The 19,512-nt window shown below is 51.1% G+C and overlaps 1 protein-coding gene across 5 annotated transcripts in view; it reads left to right on the top strand.

Annotated features, from left to right (window-relative positions):
• HNF4A (hepatocyte nuclear factor 4 alpha) overlaps window positions 1–19,512 on the top strand; it is a 34,630-nt gene extending 15,118 nt beyond the window's left edge. The window contains exons 1-10 of one of the 5 annotated variants that reach the window (XM_064673667.1): window positions 1,639–1,921; window positions 5,510–5,684; window positions 7,495–7,589; window positions 9,351–9,457; window positions 11,980–12,135; window positions 14,425–14,512; window positions 15,029–15,184; window positions 15,465–15,701; window positions 16,340–16,462; window positions 17,109–19,512. In XM_064673667.1, coding sequence (XP_064529737.1) covers window positions 1,801–1,921; window positions 5,510–5,684; window positions 7,495–7,589; window positions 9,351–9,457; window positions 11,980–12,135; window positions 14,425–14,512; window positions 15,029–15,184; window positions 15,465–15,701; window positions 16,340–16,462; window positions 17,109–17,251 — 1,401 coding nt within the window. In that variant the 5' untranslated portion in view covers window positions 1,639–1,800 and the 3' untranslated portion in view covers window positions 17,252–19,512. Of the gene's footprint in view, window positions 1–1,638; window positions 1,922–5,506; window positions 5,685–7,494; window positions 7,590–9,350; window positions 9,458–11,979; window positions 12,140–14,424; window positions 14,513–15,028; window positions 15,185–15,464; window positions 15,702–16,339; window positions 16,463–17,108 lie in introns of those variants that run through there. The other 4 variants (XM_064673664.1, XM_064673663.1, XM_064673666.1 and 1 more) reach the window with 4 other exon arrangements.

Raw genomic sequence — 19,512 nt, 5'->3', positions numbered from 1 at the left:
CAAAGGGATCATTGTGGCCTGGCCAGGATTGGGATGGAGGTCCCTGGGATGAGGCTATGGAGGGGGCTATGCTCCACCTTAGCATCCCCATCCCAGTTTGCACATCGTAAAAACAATTTTTGGCCAGGACTCTGTCTGCTTAAGGGAAGAGCCACGTGAGTGCAGAGAGCTCTGGCCTGTCCCTCAGGAGAACTGGCCAGATGACTGTTTTACCTGCAGCAAAGGGTCATTTATCACCAGCCCCAAGTGAGAAGGCAGGGCCTCTCCCCTGAGCTCAGATTCACTCCTGCATACCAGAAGCCTCAGGGTAGAAGAGCTGTTTAGAAGTGTTATGTAGGTCATTGTTTTGTGGGGGGCAAGGGCTGCTTGAACAATTCCTCGTCCTCCTAAAATGTGAATAGCGAATCATCACTAGCATCACTGCCCAAAGGCATGAGCTATGGTGGAGCCAGAGACCTTGGTGTCACACCGTGGCCCAGGTGGCTCAGCAGGGCTGGCACTGCACTGGGGTGCCTGGGAAGGACAAACACAAGCAAGTTGGGAGCTCAAACCAACAGTGCTGGTTGCGAAATCCCAGGGATGTTTTCAGCGCAGAGCGAACTGATACCGGGTCATTAATTGCTGGTTCTCTTGTTCAGTGGTTGATTAAATCCCCACTCAATGATCTCACAATTGCACTGAAATGTCTCAGTTCTGGCTGAAGTGGAGGAGTGATGTGCTCAGGGGCAGCTGGGGAGGAGAGCACCCAGGTTTAGCAAGGAGGAGAGCACAGGCAGCTCTGCTGCTTGCTCCAGTCAAGGGGGTCCAGCACCAGCAGAGTCAGACCCGAGGTCTGGGCAAGGCAGCAGAACCACTGTTGGTGTACCTGCAGAAGGAAAAATCCCACTGCAGAATAGAGCTCTGCTGCGTTTTAGCACGTCTAATTTATTATTGATTATTTATTATTTAGCACATCTAATTAAAATTTTAAGACACATCAGTCAAATCCCGAGGCTGGGGGTGTCCAGCATGGAGTGATTTCAGTCATGGGACAGGAGCTGCCCCGGTGATTCCCAGGGTGCCTGTGCCACCCTCCAGCCCCGCTCACTGCTTGGGCACGGAGAGTGGGATCTGTTTATGGGGCATCCAGACGCTGTAAAAACTGATTTATAGGGAAGTAAAAGGAGTCATACACTTTGCTTTACATAGCAACGTGTAAATTGCCAGGCAGGAGCTGACCTTCCCTGACCGTGAGGGAGAGAGAAGGAGAAGGAGTGGGAGGGATGGAAGGAGCAAGAGAAGGGAAGAGCAGGGGTGAAGGCAACCAGTGGTGGGGAGGGGAAGGCAATGACAGAAGCCAAGAGCAACCTTGTTCTGCTGGTAGGGTTTTCTACAAGTTTTCCATCCCAGACACCATTAAGACCAACATTCAGCATCAAGGTCAATAGCCTGGGAAGGTGTTCCACTGCCGGTGAGCGCCTGCTCCTGTGGTCCTGCCCGTGCCCAGGAGAAGCCAGGATCAGCAAAGTGCCTTGAGATTCCATAATAAACAGTCAACAACAATCACTGCAGCTCCACCAAAAAAAAAAAAAAAAAAAAAAAGCTTAGCAGCATTCGGCAGTGGGTGAGATGATTAAAGATTAACCCCTGCCTCCTGCCTCCACCCCTCTGGGGAGTATAGGCCTTGAGGCTCAGCAAATCCTTTCAGAGAAATATCTGAAATAAAAGACAACAGATAGGGGACGCAGCCAAGGCAGAGGGAGGCAAGAGGGCCAATAGCCTCGGACAGGGGAATCGGTACAATCTGGCCCGTGTTTGCTGATGATAATGCGCCTTTCCAAAGCCCTAATAGACATGGAGATGGCAGATTATAGCGCAGCGCTGGACCCGGCGTACACCACCCTGGAGTTTGAGAACATGCAGGTCCTGGCCATGGGCAATGGTGAGTCCCCTCTGCTGGGGTGGGATGAGCCGGGGGCTGCCGGAGGAGAAGTCCCTGGGGTGGCCACCAAAATGCTCCCAGCGGGGCTGGGGCACGGCAGGGGTGTCAGACGGGGGACCCCCGGCAGCTCATGGGGGGTTTCTGCTTCCCCCAGGGAAAAACAGAGGTGTCAGAGCAAAGGTGTGTTTGGGGTGGGTGGGATGGTGCCCTGCAGCCCAGACACCTCGGGAACAGGCACACAGCAGGAGCTGGGTGGAATGAGAGGTCCCCACCAGACATTCAGCGCAGGGATTGGGCCTGGGGCTGAACACGGTGGGGTCTCACCTCCCCCAGACCCCAGCCAAGAGAAAAGCCTGGCCAGAAGATTTTGAGTGAAATGCTGCTGATGGTTCACCAGACAGATGACTCAGCCTGTGGCTCCAGAGCGGAGAACCAGCCCCAGTCCAGCAGCAGCTGGAGATAGGTTTTCCTGGAGCAGAAAGGCATTTAGCACCTGGCAAGGGTGAAAATCACTATAAGAAGTGATTTAGGTGCTGTCCCCACAGCTGCTCCGAGGCCATGGCCCTTCCCTTGTGCAGTGCTGGGGCGTGGGGTGGCATCCCCTTCCCTGGCAGCACTGTGGGGCCAGGAGTCTCAGCCCCCAGTAAGAGGGACAAAGGGACATCGAGAGGATAGACAAATGTTCCCATCCCTTCAGATGGGTATGATCACACTTAAGTGTTCACACTGGCCCACCCATTTGGGGACCCAAGAGTCCTGGTGATTAAATGCTCAAAGATAACAGAAGATTCCCCTCCAAGTCCTCCCTAAAGTCTCTCTAAATGTGAGGTTAATGGCTAAATGCAGCACACCTCAGAGAGCAACCCTCCAAGCCCTTTCCTCCTGTGTGTTGTGTCACCGAGGCTGCTGGGCACCTCTGTCCCAGAAGGGCTGTGCTGGTGGCGTAGACTCTCCCATCACAGCCTCTGGGTCTCCCCTAGGTTATGCTCTGCTCCACCAGGGATGTAACACCGTGGTGCCAAAGCAGCTCTGCTGTGCCATAACCTGCCACCACTCTGGGTCTCAGCCCCCTTCTTCACTCCCATGGTCTGGTCCTACCCACCCAGGTGCCTCAGGGCCAAAAGCTGCCCCCTCCGGCTCTGCTGATGTCCATGGACACTCAGGGACAAGCCCAGGCCTTGCTCCCTCTCTGTGTCTCTCTCCCAACCAGCAAGCATTTGCACAGGGGGCTGTGAGTCGGCTCCCCTGGACCGAGGGCTCTCTGGGGCAGAGAAACACGATAATTTTATATGACAAGCTCAGGTGTGATGTGACACACACTCCAGGGGTGGATGAGTCAGCTGGGGCAGGCAGCAGCAACTCCTCTCCTCTTCCTCTGCCCAGCTCCAGACCAGGGACAGGTCTCACTTCCAGGGCTGCTTTGCTGTGCCCATGTCTCTGCCTGCAGAACCTCCACCTGTAGAATCTCTGCCTCCTTTTCTGGCCGAGGACCCAGAGCTTGGTCCCTGCCCTGCACAGTTCTGCAGCTCCAGCCCTGAGGCAGCTGCTCAGCAGGGAGTTTGTCACCATCACAGGCCAAAACTAGTCCTGTATTCAGACAGGCTCTGGGACCTCTCGAGGAGCTCCTGTCCTAACACAAGTCTCAGCTTTGAGGTCTCAAAGCCCGTTTTTTTCCTTTCCCCCATTTACCTCAACTCCAAATCAATCCCATGAAGAAATGCTTGACTGCAGCTGCCAGCCCACGTTTCTGGCACTACAAAATAAACTTAATTGGAAAATTATCTATTAGGCAATGATTTCATTGTTGTTGGCTGTTAGACCAAGATGTTGCAATTTTTTTGATAACGGTGCCAGTTTTTCCTGCTCTATGTTCATCTGATTACAGTGTGATAGACTGCTAAAAAGGGATTTATCTGGGCTGTCACAGATACACAAGTAATGTGATTACAGGCAGATCAGCCCTTCCTCTCTCATCGAAGTCCTACATTTAGCTGAAAGTGGAAATTTAACTTTACTTCTGGAATGACCTGCATGCAGCTGAGCCCTCAAGAGGAAGGATGTTTTTAGAGGCAAGCTGCTCATAGGGACAGGAGACAGCCAGAATGGCCTTGGGAGGAGCTCAGGACTTAGGGAGTGGGAAGAGGAGCTTTGCCCCAGTGTTGCTGCATGCAGGGAAACGCAGCTGTGTGACAGGGTGTGCCAGGCAGGGACATGGAGAGGCAGCCAACTGACTCAGAAAGAAACACAGGAGAGACACAAGGAATTACAAAGACAGAAAGCAGGCAGGGAAATGAAAGATACTGCCAGAGCCAGGGCTGGCTCCAGAACCCTCCCATGCTAGCTCACTGCTGGGTCCACGCCAGTCACTCCTGCTGAGGGATGGCATGAGCAGGATGTGCAGCACCTGCTGCAACACATCTTCTTCTGCAAAACAGAAGTTAAAATTGCAGCCCCGCCCCAGACAGCCTTGCCTTGGCTTCACCTCCCCCAGCACCCACACTCCAGCTACCACTTGGGACCAGCTTTTTTATGGCACCCAGCCCCTTTCTGCTGGGTGCCAAGAGGGAGCAGCTGTGACCCTCCCAGGGTGAGCGTTAACTGTGTCCCTGCCAAACCCAGAGACCAGGGACCAATAGACTCAAGCATTAAAAATCCCAGCAGTTTCTATGGCTTTGTAGATCCTAGGTATTATTTGCAACTGGCATTTCCACTGAGGCAGGGGAATGTGCCTATGCTGATACAGAAAACATACATGGGAGGGGACAATTAGATCAACTGAATTAAGGGCTGATCCCTTCAGCCTTGAGGTTTGTTTGGCTTGCTGGAGGGGTTTAGTGTAGGTTTTTAGCCTTTCAGATGTCCTTTCCTCCAGAGGCTGCTGCAATTCCCCATCCTCCCAAAAAAACCCTGCAAATGCCAGTCCCCCTTGGTCTGTAAGGACTGCAAGACAAATCAACCTCCAGACTCCGGGTAGTTTTTGCCCACGTGAGTTTTCCAGCTGAAGTCATTTGAGTTTGTTATGTACCTAAAGTCTTGTTCTCACAAAGAAGTGCTGTGCAGGCTGGAGCTGCAGGCCTGGCACTGAGGCTCTCTGGGAAAGGGAGCTGGTCACCTTGTTTCTGTAACTGCATCTGCCCAGGGCTGGCTTGGGCTCTTTCAGTGCTATAACACAAACACCTCCCTAATACACCAGCTGCTTGCCCTGAGCTGTAATACCTCAACTTTAACTCTGCCTTAGCTTTTTCTCTGGCCACACTGCTGCAGCCCCAAGGCGTCTGCAAATCCCTGAGGAATTTTGGCTCCGCTCTGTGACTCCTGCAAATGGGCCTTTGCTTTATCTGAAGGCCTTTGGGAAGAGCTGTCTCACCCTAACACACAGGGAGCTTTTGCACACTCAAAATGCAACGACTCCAGCACTCAGAGCACCCACCCACTGCTCCTTACACACCTCTCTGACCGGCCCTTGTCACACAGCCTGGCTGCAGCAGCCTCGTTCCTCCAGAAATCAAGTTTCTCACTGGAAACTGAGTTAGGAAATGTCGGCCGTCTGTCTCACTGCTTTCTTCTTCTGTGTCCTTCCCCAAGCAGACACGTCTCCATCAGAAGCAGCCAACCTCAACACTTCCAGCAGCATCGGGGTGAGCGCGCTGTGTGCCATCTGCGGGGACCGCGCCACGGGCAAGCATTACGGAGCCTCCAGCTGCGATGGCTGCAAAGGCTTCTTCAGGAGGAGTGTCAGGAAGAACCACATGTACTCCTGCAGGTAAGGGCAGAGGGGGCAGAGTCACGTGGCTGAGACAAAACAGTCCCCGGGAGTTGAGCAGCAAAGCCCTCAAAGCGCAGCAGCACCGTCCTTCGTCCTCCTCATCCTCCCTGCGGCATCCACCGCTTTCCCTGACCTCGCCCCCCAGCTGGGAGGGGTCAGGGACTGCTCTAAGTTTGGGATTGCCCTCCACTGATCAGTGGGTAAGATTCTGGGAGGTCTTGCCCGTACTTCAGGGGCCAAGCACATCTTGCAAATGGATATGTCCCGCCCTGGATGTGGCAGAGAGATGCTGGGAGAGAAGACGTCACAGGGGCTGAGCACCTCACTACTCAGTGCTCTGAGTGCAGCACAAACCTTGCTCGCTCCCTGGGGGCTCTCCTTCTCCATCATGAGATGGAAGGGTGCCTGCCATCCACCTAAAATGCTGTCACTGCCTGTGACATGATACAAGAACATCTAAGGAGCACCAAGCTGGGCAGCATGGTGGGCACATCTCTGAGGATGAGGCACTCATATTGCTCCTGCAACTCATGCACTGCACATTGTGCCATGGGTGGTGGCCCTTGGCTCTCCTGTGCCACCAGCAGCTGTGACCCACTCGTTCCCTGCTCTGAGTAACCCACACATAGAGAGTCACAGAGGAAACTGAGGAATCCTCAGCTCAGAGTGTCTAAATCCTTTTGGCTTTTTGAGTGAGTTACTCCTGAAGGCCTGACAGCCACTTGGAGAGCGTGAAGAGCAACATGACTCTAAAATCTGGGTGACAGAAGGAAGATCTGGGTTTAAGAGTGCATGTGAAACACATTATCACTTGCAGCCTGGGATTATTTAAACTGCCTGCCAAGGGAGCCCTCTCCCCACAGCTCCACCAGAAAAGCCAAGGTAACCAATTCTTTGGAGGCTGAGGCTTTTATATGTGCCACAGAAATGCTTAAAAAGCTGCTTTCAGGCATCCATTTGGGCAAATCTTAGCTTGGGGCTTTGAAAAGCACTGTAGAAACAAGCCTTTTCAAAAGCTACAGAACTCGGCGTGGCTGGGAGCCCTTTCCCAGCTCTGTACCCCTTTGTCTTTACTCTGCAAATTTGAGTGAATTTGCAAGTGAAATTCATGCTTCAAGTGGCCACCAGGCATGTGCTGCCTGCAGGAGCCACACACATGGGAGATCAGTGTTTGCCCTACCAGATGCAATGGAGGTGGTGACAGTTTAGAGGGAAGGAGCTGGTTGACTCCCAAGTCCTCTCTCAAATGCAAGTGGCAGCAGAGCTGTTTGCACACCAGTGATGCTGTCCAGAGGTCAGAACCAACCTGTGAGCATCCCAGACACAGCCCTGGAGAGATGCAGGGATTTAAACTGACTCCTTAACCTTACTAGCTCAAAAACAACCCTCTATCTGCTTTTTATTTAGAATAAATGCATTCTTCCTTTATTCTAACTGGGATCTAACTTAAAACAGAGGCTACCAAATTGGTTCTGACCCTCCTAGATCACACTTTTAACTTCCCTGGGACTTGCTAGTCCATTATGGGCATCCTATGCCTAAATAGTTAGTAAGACCAGCAGCCTGAGCTCCTGCGTGCGGCTCTCAGCTCTAGTCTGTCCTTACTGAATATCCTGAGGGAGAGTACAGAGCTGACATGTTCAGTGCAAAGAAGAAACTGCAAGCATGGAAAAGGCACAGACCAGAGCTCCTTTCTCAGGATGAGCCTCTGGGAACCTGCTCTGAGCACGTCTTGGAGCTTAGGGCTCTGCCTTGTCCTGCCTTCAGGCTCAGTCCTGCTGCTCCTCACACCTTTCTTTCTTCCCAGGTTTAACAGGCAGTGTGTGGTAGACAAAGACAAGAGAAACCAGTGCCGGTACTGCAGGCTTAAGAAGTGCTTCCGAGCGGGAATGAAGAAGGAAGGTGGGTGATGGTGTGGCTTCCTGCTCTCCCCCAGCAGCAGCCACGCTGGCTCTGTATGTTTGAGGAAGCCCTCACAGACCAAGGCCAGGCCCTGCCATGCACACCCTTGTCCAGCCATCTCAGCCCTGTCTTCCCTCCACAGTGCTCACCTGGGCACAGATCCAGATTTAGGGAGAGTTTTGACCTCCAGTCATGAGCTCGGCATGTGCCCTTACAGGGCTGCATGACAGGAGTCACCGCTCGTTTAGCCCTGCTTCTCAGGACTGGCAGGAAAACCTGGTGGCCCTAATGATGGTCCTGTTAGACCCTGCTGGTGACCCTGCTGGTGGCCCTGTTGGTGGAGGGACACACTGCCAGGAGCAGCCCAGAGGAGCTGTCAGCCATCCCACAGAGCTCAACCCACTGATGTCTGCAAAGGGACAACCGGGAGGCACTTGGTCCTGTTGTTCCATACAGAGAAATTAAACCCTGTGCTCCTCCCAGTTCACACCTGCTCAAGGAGAAACTTTGGAGTAAAAGGTCCTTGAAGACAACAGGGAAGTACCAGTGGTACCTGGGTGGCCTGCAGGAACACCTCTGGACAGGAACATTTCTTCTCTGTTAAAGGGGATGAGGTATTGCAAGGAACTTGTCTTGGCTTTTCCTGAAGAACATAGGAATCCTCTTCTCCCTGCAGCGTCCGCTCATCCCGTGCCCAGAGCTGTGCTGTTGTCTGTTAATATTCAATAGAAGTTACATTAGGTGCATGACCAGCTAATACTGAGCAAACATTTGGAAAACATCATGGCGTGACTGAACTCGGGGGCCTGCTACTGATAACAAGCAGCATAACCTTGAGAGCTCCTATTTACAGCCGCTGACTGCAGGGCTTTTCTCCTGGCCCAGCCTCATTATTGCTTTTTATCAGGTGGATTTATACATTGAGAACGTATCAATCCAGAGAGCCACCAGCCCAAGGCAGGCACTGTTCTGGTTCCTGTGCCACCAATCAATAGCTTATTTGAGCAGATGCCTTTGAGTGGCATGGCCAGGGTGAGTTACATCCAGCCCGTGGCCTCGTGACAGACAGACAGGCAAATCCTCCCCTTTGGCACTACTGCTGCTGCTCTGGCTGCTGCCACCTTGGACTCAAAGCCCAGGTCCTCAAGACTAGACCAAGCAGGGAGGCACACTGGGGTCAAATCTGTCCTGGCTTTACAATACAGGATGAGCAACGCTTTTACAGCAAGGTGAGCTCTGTTGCTCTGGATAGATGAGTAGGAGTAGTTCTGCACTTCTTTCCTTATTGTAGCTTAGATGGAAGTTTACCAACTGCACCCTTCTGGTGCAAGAGCTTCCCAAAAGGACTCGCAGGAGTCCTGTGGACAAAGGAGCCTTGCAGGTACTCGCCCCCTTCATTGCACACGTCAGCTTTGGGCTGCACACGTGAGCAGGGCCACCATTTCAGACCCTGTATCTTGAAACAAAAAAAGCTCAGACCCCTGGAGAGGAAATTTTCCCATTGAGCTCTACAGGTGTTTGGGTTCTGAACTGACCCCATCCCAGGGAAGTCTAATAAAGCAAATAGGAAATCAGAACCACCAGATGTAGTGAGCTCTCACAGGCATCCCGTCACGAACCAGACACAGCTGCTCCTCCACCCTGCCTGGCAGGGAAGCTGGGAAACTGCAGCTAAGGAAGGGGGATGCCAAGAGTCTGTGCTAGTTTTTGGTGTGCATTGCCATGAACGACCTGCAGCTCAGCCAAAATACTTTCTTGCAGCTGTACAAAACGAACGGGACCGAATCAGCACCCGCAGATCGAGTTACGAGGACAGCAGCTTGCCCTCCATCAATGCCCTACTGCAGGCAGAAGTCCTGGCACAGCAGGTACCTCTTTCTTCTTTACCAAATACAAAAGCATCAGGCACTACCTGGCTCATAGAGCCAGCTGACTATTTAATAGCTGAGTCTTGGAATTACCACCTCTGTTCTAAGTAAGTGACTTATCTGCCAACTCAACACTGTCTTTTCAAAAACCATTTGTTACCTGAAACCACCCCTTTTATTTCTCCTTGGTCCAGAACTCAGTTGTAACAATATGCAATGATTTGTTCTGCTCTGATGAGACACATGAAGGCTGGAGAGCCTGCTGGAAGAAAACAGGGTAGAACCACTGAAATCCAAAGAGCTGTGGCTGCCTAAGTCCACGAGGGGCTGGCCCTGCATGAGCAGCCTCCCTTCCCCCTTGGCCATTAGGATCTTCAGATTCTGGCTTCCTGCACAGTTTCACAAGGAGTCGGTTACATTCTTGCTTTATGTAGATATCTTTTCCAGTTCTTGCTGACATTCCCCATCTCCACTAGCATACTGCCAAGATTTCCTAGAGTTTCAGAGCTCACCTGAAAAGATGGCTCTGGTTTAAGAGTCTGGATATTACAAGTGGTGAACACCAGCTCAGCACTCTGTGGGAGGACACAGGACAGGATGGATGCACACTGTGGGGAGGGTTTGTCTGTGAGCACAAGTGATGAGGATGGGGCTGTGCCGGTGGCAAGAGCTGCCACTGTTCATGGGAGCTGGGGAGAGCAGCAGTTCGTGTCCTGGGGAAAATGAAGAGGGGTTTGTGTTGGCAGTCCATGTTCTTAATTGCTTCAAGGGTCATGTTACCCTGAAGGCTACCCTGGGAGGTGCTCCAGGACAGGATCTGCTGTGTCTGGGCTCCACACGAGGCTCAGGCTGTAAGATCCACTTCCCCGAGGAGGTGATGTGCCAGAAGGGCCAAGGACCAATCCTGTACACAGGAAACACATCCAAACTCATCCCCCATCTCACCTTTTCCTATGCAGGACCTAATATATCTACATATCCCATAAAAATAATATTGGTGCTGCTCCCAGAGGTGTGAGATAAGGGGGTCTCAAGTCATCTCAAGGGAAGGACATTTCCGGGACTCGGAGTCCTGCAGTGGCATCACATGTAAACCTGTAGCAGAGTCTGCTGATGAAAACTACCACCATGGACAAATCCAGAGCAGCTCCTGCTCCCCCACAGAGCACAGAGAGACTCATTAAACAAGGCAGGCTCCAGCACGGTAATTGGTAACTTTTATGTGCCTGGCTAATTAGAACAAGATACTGCTGAGGAGCTGCTTTCTCCAAGATCTAGGGTCACTCACTCAGAGGTCTTTATTTATTTGCTAAGCCTTCCGGGCCCACTGATTAGGGTAATACATGGTGAGATTTTTACAATCTTATTTATTCAACAATAGCTGGTGATCTGGAAAGCCTCCAGGTAATGCAACCTGCAAAAAAAAAAAAATGCAGGTGGCATTTGAATTCCATTTCCTTGGAGAGGCTGGCAGGGTCCAAGCTGAAAACGCTGGCAGGAACAGGACAGGAAGAGCTGATGTACAAGAGCACAGAGGGCAGGCAGAGGGCAGCCATGGGGTTGAGTTAATTGCTTACAGAAGCATAAGGATAAAGTAGTGACTAAGGGCAAATTTTTAGATGGCCTGGGTGAGCAGCTATGCATGAGAAGCAGGCAGGAGGTTGGGTGCCTGGTTTGGGGGAGATGTCCTGTCCAGCTCTGTGTGACACTACTTGCAGAGCTTTCAGGCTTGTCCTTTGCAAATGAAATGGCCCCATTTGCCTCTCAGTCACAAATAATTGGTCATGCAACAAACGTGGCCTGTGTTGTGGGCATGCTTGCACTTGTCCAGTTTTGCCAAAGGACCTAAAAGCTGGTGGGAGGTGGGAGATTGTTGTCTTTGAAGTCTGTCTTTAGTAATTCAAAGTGGGTAAGGTCAGATAATTTATGACCTGGTGCTCACAGAAAGCAATGTCAGACCTGGAAAGCTGCCTTGAGCAGAGACTTGGTGTGCTCATGGTGACTCAGGAGAGAAGCAGAGCCTGCATGTCTCCAGCTCTGGCCAAGCACTGGCTCTGGAGCAAGGTGGAAGGAGGAGCAGTTCTCTGCCCTTTGGTGGGACCAAGTATCTTGTGCAGCAGCACTGGGTGGACACTTCCTTGCTACCGGTGAGGCCGACTGCTACACCATCCCCTCTGTTCCCTCCTGAGTCTTGACTGAGCACATTTGTTCAGTGGGAGGTAGATCCTGGCTTTAGAAACATTTCTTCTGTGCCTTGCAGTCTATTCAAGGCATTACAGTTTACCAGGATGATCCCCAGCCTCGGCTCTGAAGCATTCCATGTTCACAGGTCCCCGGGCTGATCTCAATTTAAATGAGTTATGTTGGGTCACCTATTCTGGGGGCTGGTTGTGCAACAGAAAAAAAAGTAATCTAATCGTTGATGCTGGAGTCTGCATGAGCACAACCCAGGGGCTGGGGATTTTCCTGTCTGTGTTCCCTCTATGGCACTGAAAGCTGAAGGATCTCTTCCCTCCTTCCAGATATCATCTCCAGTGTCTGTGATCAACGGAGACATCAGAGGGAAGAAGATTGCCAGTATCTCTGATGTGTGTGAGTCCATGAAGCAGCAGCTGCTGGTGCTGGTGGAGTGGGCCAAGTACATCCCTGCCTTCTGTGAGCTGCCCCTGGATGACCAGGCAAGTCCCCCTGTCCTTCCCCGGGGAGCCAAGGACAGCTGAGACCTTCAAAGAAAATGTGCATTGTCCACTCTGTTATCCTGACTGCTGCAGCTGATTGGGAATGGTATCCATACAATGCCAGCACGGGCCAGGCATCCATACAATGCCATGTGCTGCTAATCAGCCGATGAGCACAGCCATGATAACACTGAGCTCAAATTAGGAACACTATCAGATGCACATTTTGCAGGGGTCAGCCAGCCAATTGTTTATCAATTACAGTTTGAGCAGCACTTTGAAAACCTGAAGTGCTATACAGATGCTTGGGGCAATCAGAATTAGCAGGACAGATTTCTGGCCTAAGGTCTGCTCAAGACTTAAAAACTCATATGCCTGTCTGTCTGTCTTTCTGTTTTTCACCTGGGGATGTGTTTGTACCCATAGTGTGGAATTGTTTAAGCTAAACACTAATTTGCTCCTCCACAGGCTCATCTCGACTGAAATAGTTCTGTTATAACCAGCCATCCCCCATCATGAGCAGTTCCCAACCTGTCCCAAAGGGCTTGAGAGGAAACACTGCACTGCATTAAAACTAATCAATGAATGCCATCCGTGCTTTTGAAGGACAGTGTGAGAACTGTACCAGCAGATACTCAGGGGAGTGTGGGAGGAAGGACAGAAATGCCAGGGAGTAGGAATGAACAAAACTGTGAAAGGCAGCTGCCCAAGGGGCAGGACAGCCAGTCAAGAGGTGTCCAGTGGGTGCATACAACGTTGGGAAATGCTGTTACATTGCCATTAAAGTGTTGCCTGAGAATGAATCATCACTGCCAACATTTTTATAAGAAAGGTCATACCCAACCCATTATTCTTCTTCAACAAAATGTCAGAGTACTGGGTTTGGTGGGACAAAGCCATTTCATCTCAAAGTTAAAGTTCTACTTTGTTGTGTTACAACTTTTATATTTATCCTAGTTCACAATGGAACGATGTCTCTCAGGTTCATCATTGCAAGAACAAATATCAAATGAGGTGGCTTTGCCTTGTTGAAGTAACTGACTTTAACCCTGCTCAAACAAGCAAATTTTAGGGAAACAAAAAGGATGGTTACAAACTGAACTTTCCTGAATTTTCATTAGGCAGGAAATTTCTGTGTGAGAGCTTTGCTCCTCCCTGGGACTTGCAGTTTTTTCCATCCTTCTCAAAGTTTTGTCAGATAGGGAAGCCCAGTTTTGTGCAGCTCTGGTAATTACAAGCAGCTCAGCCAACATATCCACCCATGTTTGGATAGTGATAGAGAGAGGCTAGATTTTGGCATCTAGATAAAGACTCCCCAGTGTCATGTGTGCGTAGTCTTTTTGCAAGGATCTCCACTCTGTTTATTTTGCATAACGTTTTTCACCGTCTGCAAAAAACAAAAATTCCCTCTCTCAGCCATCAGCATCTTTCCTAACCAGAGCTCTCTTCTATGGGTGACACATTCTCCTGGCATTTCTGGTAGGGTAAGACTCCTCTTGGCTTTGTCAGATGCTGAGGGATAACACACTAGAAAAAGGGACCATTCCCACCAGGACATACTTTTCAGGATCTATTAATGTTTAATGATTGTTTTCTCCAGCAGAAGCTCCTGGCAGGACATTAAGAAGCCTCTGTGTCAGGGTGTCCAATTGTTAACTTCCCTTTCTGCCTATATCTCTGAAATTTTTAACTGAAGGAGGGCAAAAGACTCAGAACATTCTCAGGAGCCGCTGGAGGGTGTAAAATTAAACACTTCAATCATTAACGTCAGGAGAGAAAAACATGCCTTTGGCTTCCCTGGCTCCAGTTCCCATGGCTGGGGAGGGAATAAGTGGCCAGAGGGTGACCAGACGTGGGTCCCCATGAGCATGATTTCAGTGGGAGGTGGGCACAGCCCAGAGGGAGAGCAGCTGTCCACAGCAGTGGATTGTGCTTCTCCCCAGTTCTCAGGATGGAGCTTGGTCCCTGGTTCTGCACTTGACAGGAGTTGCCTTGTCTGCTAACAGCCCCCTGTAAACATGTCCCACTGTCCTGGGACAGTCTGGCATGGTCTTGCTCATAACATGTGTCCTGAATATGGGATGCTTCAGGTGTTGCCAATTATCTACTGGTTCTGCTGCACCTATAACAGGTTTTGCACAGAAGTAACCCATTTTCGAGCTTTCTCTCACTGTGACTGCAGAGGGGCTCTCACTCCCCATCCTTGAGTGCAGTACAGGAGCTCTGGGCTTTCTCTCTTGCTTGTCTCTGCCTCTGCATCACCCAAATAACTTCTCCCTGCCCTTGCAGGTAGCACTGCTGCGCGCACACGCAGGGGAACATCTGTTACTGGGAGCTGCCAAGAGGTCCATGGTGCTCAAGGATGTCTTGCTGCTAGGTAAGGAGTGCACTTCTGCTCCCAGCCCATCTGCTTCTGTGATGCTTCCCCCCTGGGGTGAAGGAGAGGGTGGTTCAGTGTTTGTGGACATCCTTTTTGCAGGGTAATGGCTAGAGCCCTTCTGTATTTTAGCAAGCCTAGCACAACCTTTGGGTGCAGAGAGGCTTGGCAGGCATTCACATCAAGGCCATGGCATGTGACAAAGCTGGGAAACTGTGAACATTCCCAGTGCACCTCCAGGTTTGTGTAAGCAGGCTGTGGTGTGATTGAGAAAAAAGCTCTCACTCCTCAGCCAGCTTCTCCTCACCTGAGTGGCTCCCATGGAATGAGAGGCTGCTCTGGCAACACAGACAAGTGTTTCTGGTGGGCTGGGACAGGGAATGGGCAGAAGGGGGAACTTCTTAATTCCTCCACCCTCAAAATTATCTCAGTGTTGGTTGCCTGGGTTTTGTTAAGTCACCCCTGATAAGTTTTGAGCAATGGCAAGGTGATGGTCTCTGTGCTGCTTGTCCAAAGGAAATGACCACATCATCCCACGGAACTGCCCCGAACTGGTGGAGGTGAACCGTGTGGCCAACCGTGTCCTGGACGAGCTGGTCCTCCCCTTCCAGGAGCTGCAGATAGACGACAATGAATATGCCTGCTTGAAAGCCATCATCTTCTTTGACCCAGGTACTCTCCAGCTTGGGGAGGGTTACCCTCAGAGAGGACAGGTCTGGGTTATGCTGACCAATACTGGCCCTGAGTTGTGGAAATGCTGCCTGGTCTCCTGTCTGGGCCGAACTGTTCTTAGAGGGAGGGGAGAATTCAGCCTGAGAAGAGAAAAAATGCCCATTACAGCAAAGAACACGGAATTGGAGACAGCCTGCCTCAGGCTGTGCCCAGACTTCACCACAGGCTGCTCCTGGGGAACAGCCTGGATAGCTTGGGGTGTGTGTGTGTGTTGTTCCAGATGCCAAAGGACTGAGTGACCCGTCCAAGATCAAGCGGATGCGGTACCAGGTGCAGGTGAGCCTGGAGGATTACATCAACGACCGGCAGTACGACTCGCGGGGCCGCTTCGGGGAGCTGCTGCTGCTGCTGCCTGTGCTGCAGAGCATCACCTGGCAGATGATAGAGCAGATCCAGTTTGTCAAGCTCTTCGGCATGGCCAAGATTGACAACCTGCTGCAGGAGATGCTGCTGGGAGGTGAGTGCTTGAGGGTGCTACATGAGGCCTCTCAGTGAGGCCCTGATCACCCTCCCCTTGAGAACCTCCACAGTGGAGAACATCCACTGCTCCCTACCTGAAAAATTTAGGAGATAGCCTGTATGCAGGTCAGCCCTTGACTCACACAAAATCATCTCCCCAGTCACTGGCAGTGGTAACTAAGGGTCCTCTACTTCTCCTCACCTAAAGAAGTGCATTAGCTGTGTATCTATTTACAGAGAGGTGTCCCCAGCCCTCTGCACATGGACAAGATTTGCTGTGCAACCCCAATCTCAGATAGAAAAGTCTGAAAGCTCAAGTTGAAAGAGTGTCACAGATTTTCTAGTGGGAGCATCCAATGGGACAAAACAAAATGAAAAGTTGCCACTGTGCTATTCTTTACATAGAGGTGACTCAGGTGACTCAGGAATATGATCCTGTATAAAAGGAAATGCAGGCAGCACACAAGGGTTAGGTGGCTCAAGGCATTTATGGAGGAAAAGGGAAAGGTGTGCTCCAACCACCTACACACAAGCTGATTGTGCACAAAGCCTTGGACCCTTTGGTGCAGTGGGTCTGCCCATCTGAACTGTCTCCCTCTGCCATTGTGGAAACAAATGTCATATGCTGCATTTTAGGCTCATCAAGTGAAACACCGCACGCCCACCACCCCCTGCACCCTCATCTGATCCAGGAGAACCTGGGAACAAACGTCATTGTGGCCAACACAATGCCTCCTCAGATGCACAACGGGCAGATGTGTGAGTATTGCCAGAGGGACACAGAGCTCCCAGGAGCTCCCAGGAACTTTCCAGCTTACCTGTGGAGGTAGTTTCTACCTTACAAGGAAATTTCCAAGCAAGACAGATTCTCTGGTAATGAGTGTGTGAGAAATTCCTATGCAGAAAAGAGGGAAAGACAAACAGAGACATGGATTAGGTTAGATTAGATTAGGCTAGACTAACTGATTCAACAAGATATTCCTTGTCAGACTAACCTTTACATAGCCCTTAAGGGATGAATGATCCTATCCAGTGCCTAGTGAAATCAGTGGAAAGGCTCCCCTTCCCTTGAATGGTTTAAACACATCTCAATTTTCCCTCTGCAAAATCACAGGAGAATCTGGTCCACCATATGGGGCCACCCCTTGGGAACTTGGGCTGAGATGACTTTGGCTGACCAAAAAAGTGGCCAGTAAGGGTCAAAATGCCAGCAGGTCCCCTCATTGTTATTGTGGTTCTTCTGGGGCACCAAACCATCCCTGTGTGTCTGAGCTGCCTTACAGCAAACACACAGGCCCTTAGGAACTTCTGCTGTGCTGACACCTGAACCCCACAAGTCTGAGGACAGATCCCAGTGCTGCCAGGTCCATGCGGCCCTCTTCTAATGTTGTTTCTCTCTCTGTAGCTACTCCAGAAACTCCACAGCCATCTCCACCTGCGGGCTCAGGACCAGAGCAATACAAGCTGCTGCCTGGAGCCATTGCAACTGTGGCAAAACAGCCCACATCCATCCCACAGCCTGCCATCACGAAACAGGAGGTCATCTAGCAACCTGCAGAGCAGCTGGCCTCCTCTGGAAGGCCATGTGGGAGAAAAGCCCAAACTGACTCTGTCACTGTGAAAAGAGAAGCCATCCAGAGGTCCCTGGGCACAAACACACGGACTTGCTGATTGGACTAGTCCACCACCACCAAAAGCTGTCTTCCTGCAGCTATGGACAGAATGTGCCACGGGCAGCCCTGAGTCCCAGAACTGAGGCTGAAGCCTTACTGAAACCCTCAGTCCTTGTCAGAAGGGCCAGATTCCTGCCTCCCCCTGTGGGGAGATGGCAGTGACTAGCTGGGGACAGTGCAGCTGCCTGTTCCCCCACTGCCACCTTGGCCCTGGTTCAGCACACACCAGAGCCTCCCAACAAGGAATTCTCTGTGCTGTGTGAACGGAGAGCTCCCCTCCCACAGCTCCCCAGACAGTCCCTAGTCCAGCCAAACCTGATGGAGATGGAAGCTCCCTCAGGAGCATCACAGCAGGTGAAGCACATGGGATTTGCCCAGAACTGCTCCTCAGCCTTGGCTAGTCCCAGGTCTCTGTAGGGTGTCACCTTCCAGCACACTAACCCCCCCCCAGCCAGGTCTAACAAATCTTTTCAGCTCATACTGGAGCAAAGTCTGGCCCACCAAGATTGTCCTCTACTTGGATCCTTCTGCCTTTTGAGGGGCTTTGTAATTTCTGTGCCATGCATGCCCTCTCACCACAAGGCTCAGAGAGGAAACCACTGCCAAATCCTTCCCTTACACCACTTACTGCCTCCTGGGCTGGGAATTTGGGGGACCATGGGATTCCAGAGATTTCAGCTAATGGAATGGGGTCATCCTCACACAGGCTGGTGGCACTGGCCCAAAATATCACTGGCCTCACTACTGTTCCTCAGCAGTCAGAAGACCACAGGATGCCTTTTTGGAAGGAGGTGGGGGGAAGGACATAAGAAGGGGAGAGACCTGTGAGGATGAGAAGAGCTTGAGCCTCACAGATTGGACCCAGGTCTTGGGCTGCCCAAGTGCTGGGAGCATTGTGACTCAGGATCTCAGTTCAGACCCAGCTTTAATGCTAAGATGTGCCATACTATCCACTTCTCCAGTCCAGTGCCACTCTTTCAGCTCAGAATGAGTGGCTGATAACAGATTTATAGGTCTTCATAACACGATAAGAATTTCATTGCGACTCCTTCAGACCTCAGAAGGTTTGAGGGCAGCAACCTCAAAAATACAATGCTCTGAGTCCTGCAGGGACGAACAAGAGGCCGAGGAACAGCCCTGTCTCACCCAAGCCCCTTGGGTCTGCCCCAGCCTTGGGTCTGCCCCTGCCTGCTCTGCTCCCTCCTGCCCCCAGCCCTGTTTCTCTGTGCCTGCCTGTGCCAAAGCCCCGTGGATGTGACCTTTGGTTTACAGCTGGAACCAGGAAAGGAGCCCTCCCGCCCTCCCACCTCGCTGGGGGCCAGCAGGGCTGGAGCTCTCAGAGCCCTGCACGACCTGAGGCCTGAGTCACTTCTGGCCTCTCGGGATGGGGATGGTGGAACCACAGCTGGTGGGGATGAACCCAAGCCAGCTCAGCCAGAGGAGCTGCAGGTCTGTCCCTTGATTTCCAGGGCAGAAATGAACCACCTCTCCTCGTGCTGACGGTGTCGGACGGGTCCCGTCGCCTCAACGCCGCTGGCATCGCACCCAGTAATTTATTGCAATGATGAATCCAATCATTTTCTGTAAATTATTTTGTAAATCACATTGATTATTTATAATTGGGAGATTAAATGCAAAAAAACCCACCCCCCCCGGCTGTCTTTTCCAACTGCAGCAACCTTTTATTCTGTATGTAGACATGTTCAGTGGGGAATCCTTTTTGGTCCATTTGCACCAAGTATTCCTCGATATTGTACATTAATTTTTGCTGTTTTCTGCCTTCCAATGGAAACAGGAATATTTCTTCACTAGAGTTTGTATTCTAAAAAAAAAAAAAAAAAGGAAAGAAAAATAAATGCAAAAATATTTTCTAACTTTTCCCAGACAGATGGATTTCTTTCTCCTGGGAGGATTTATTGTAAATCAGGGGGCTCACCTCCCTGTTGCTCTGAGCACAAAGCATATGTGTATTGAGGAAAAAGCCCAAACAAATGTTTGATGGTGTTGCCAGCTGTCACTATTTCCTGGCAAGCCTAATGCTAGCTGGTGTCTGTCCTGAAACCACGTGTGCTGGAACCATGAGATTGAATAACAACCCCAATTTTCATTAAAAGAAAAACAAATGCGAAGAATAAA

The sequence above is a fragment of the Pseudopipra pipra genome, chromosome 17 (assembly GCF_036250125.1).
Source record: "Pseudopipra pipra isolate bDixPip1 chromosome 17, bDixPip1.hap1, whole genome shotgun sequence".
In the NCBI taxonomy this organism is placed as follows: domain Eukaryota; kingdom Metazoa; phylum Chordata; class Aves; order Passeriformes; family Pipridae; genus Pseudopipra; species Pseudopipra pipra.
The sequence above is the reverse complement of the archived record's forward strand: the minus strand, read 5'-3'. Positions and strand labels throughout refer to the sequence as shown.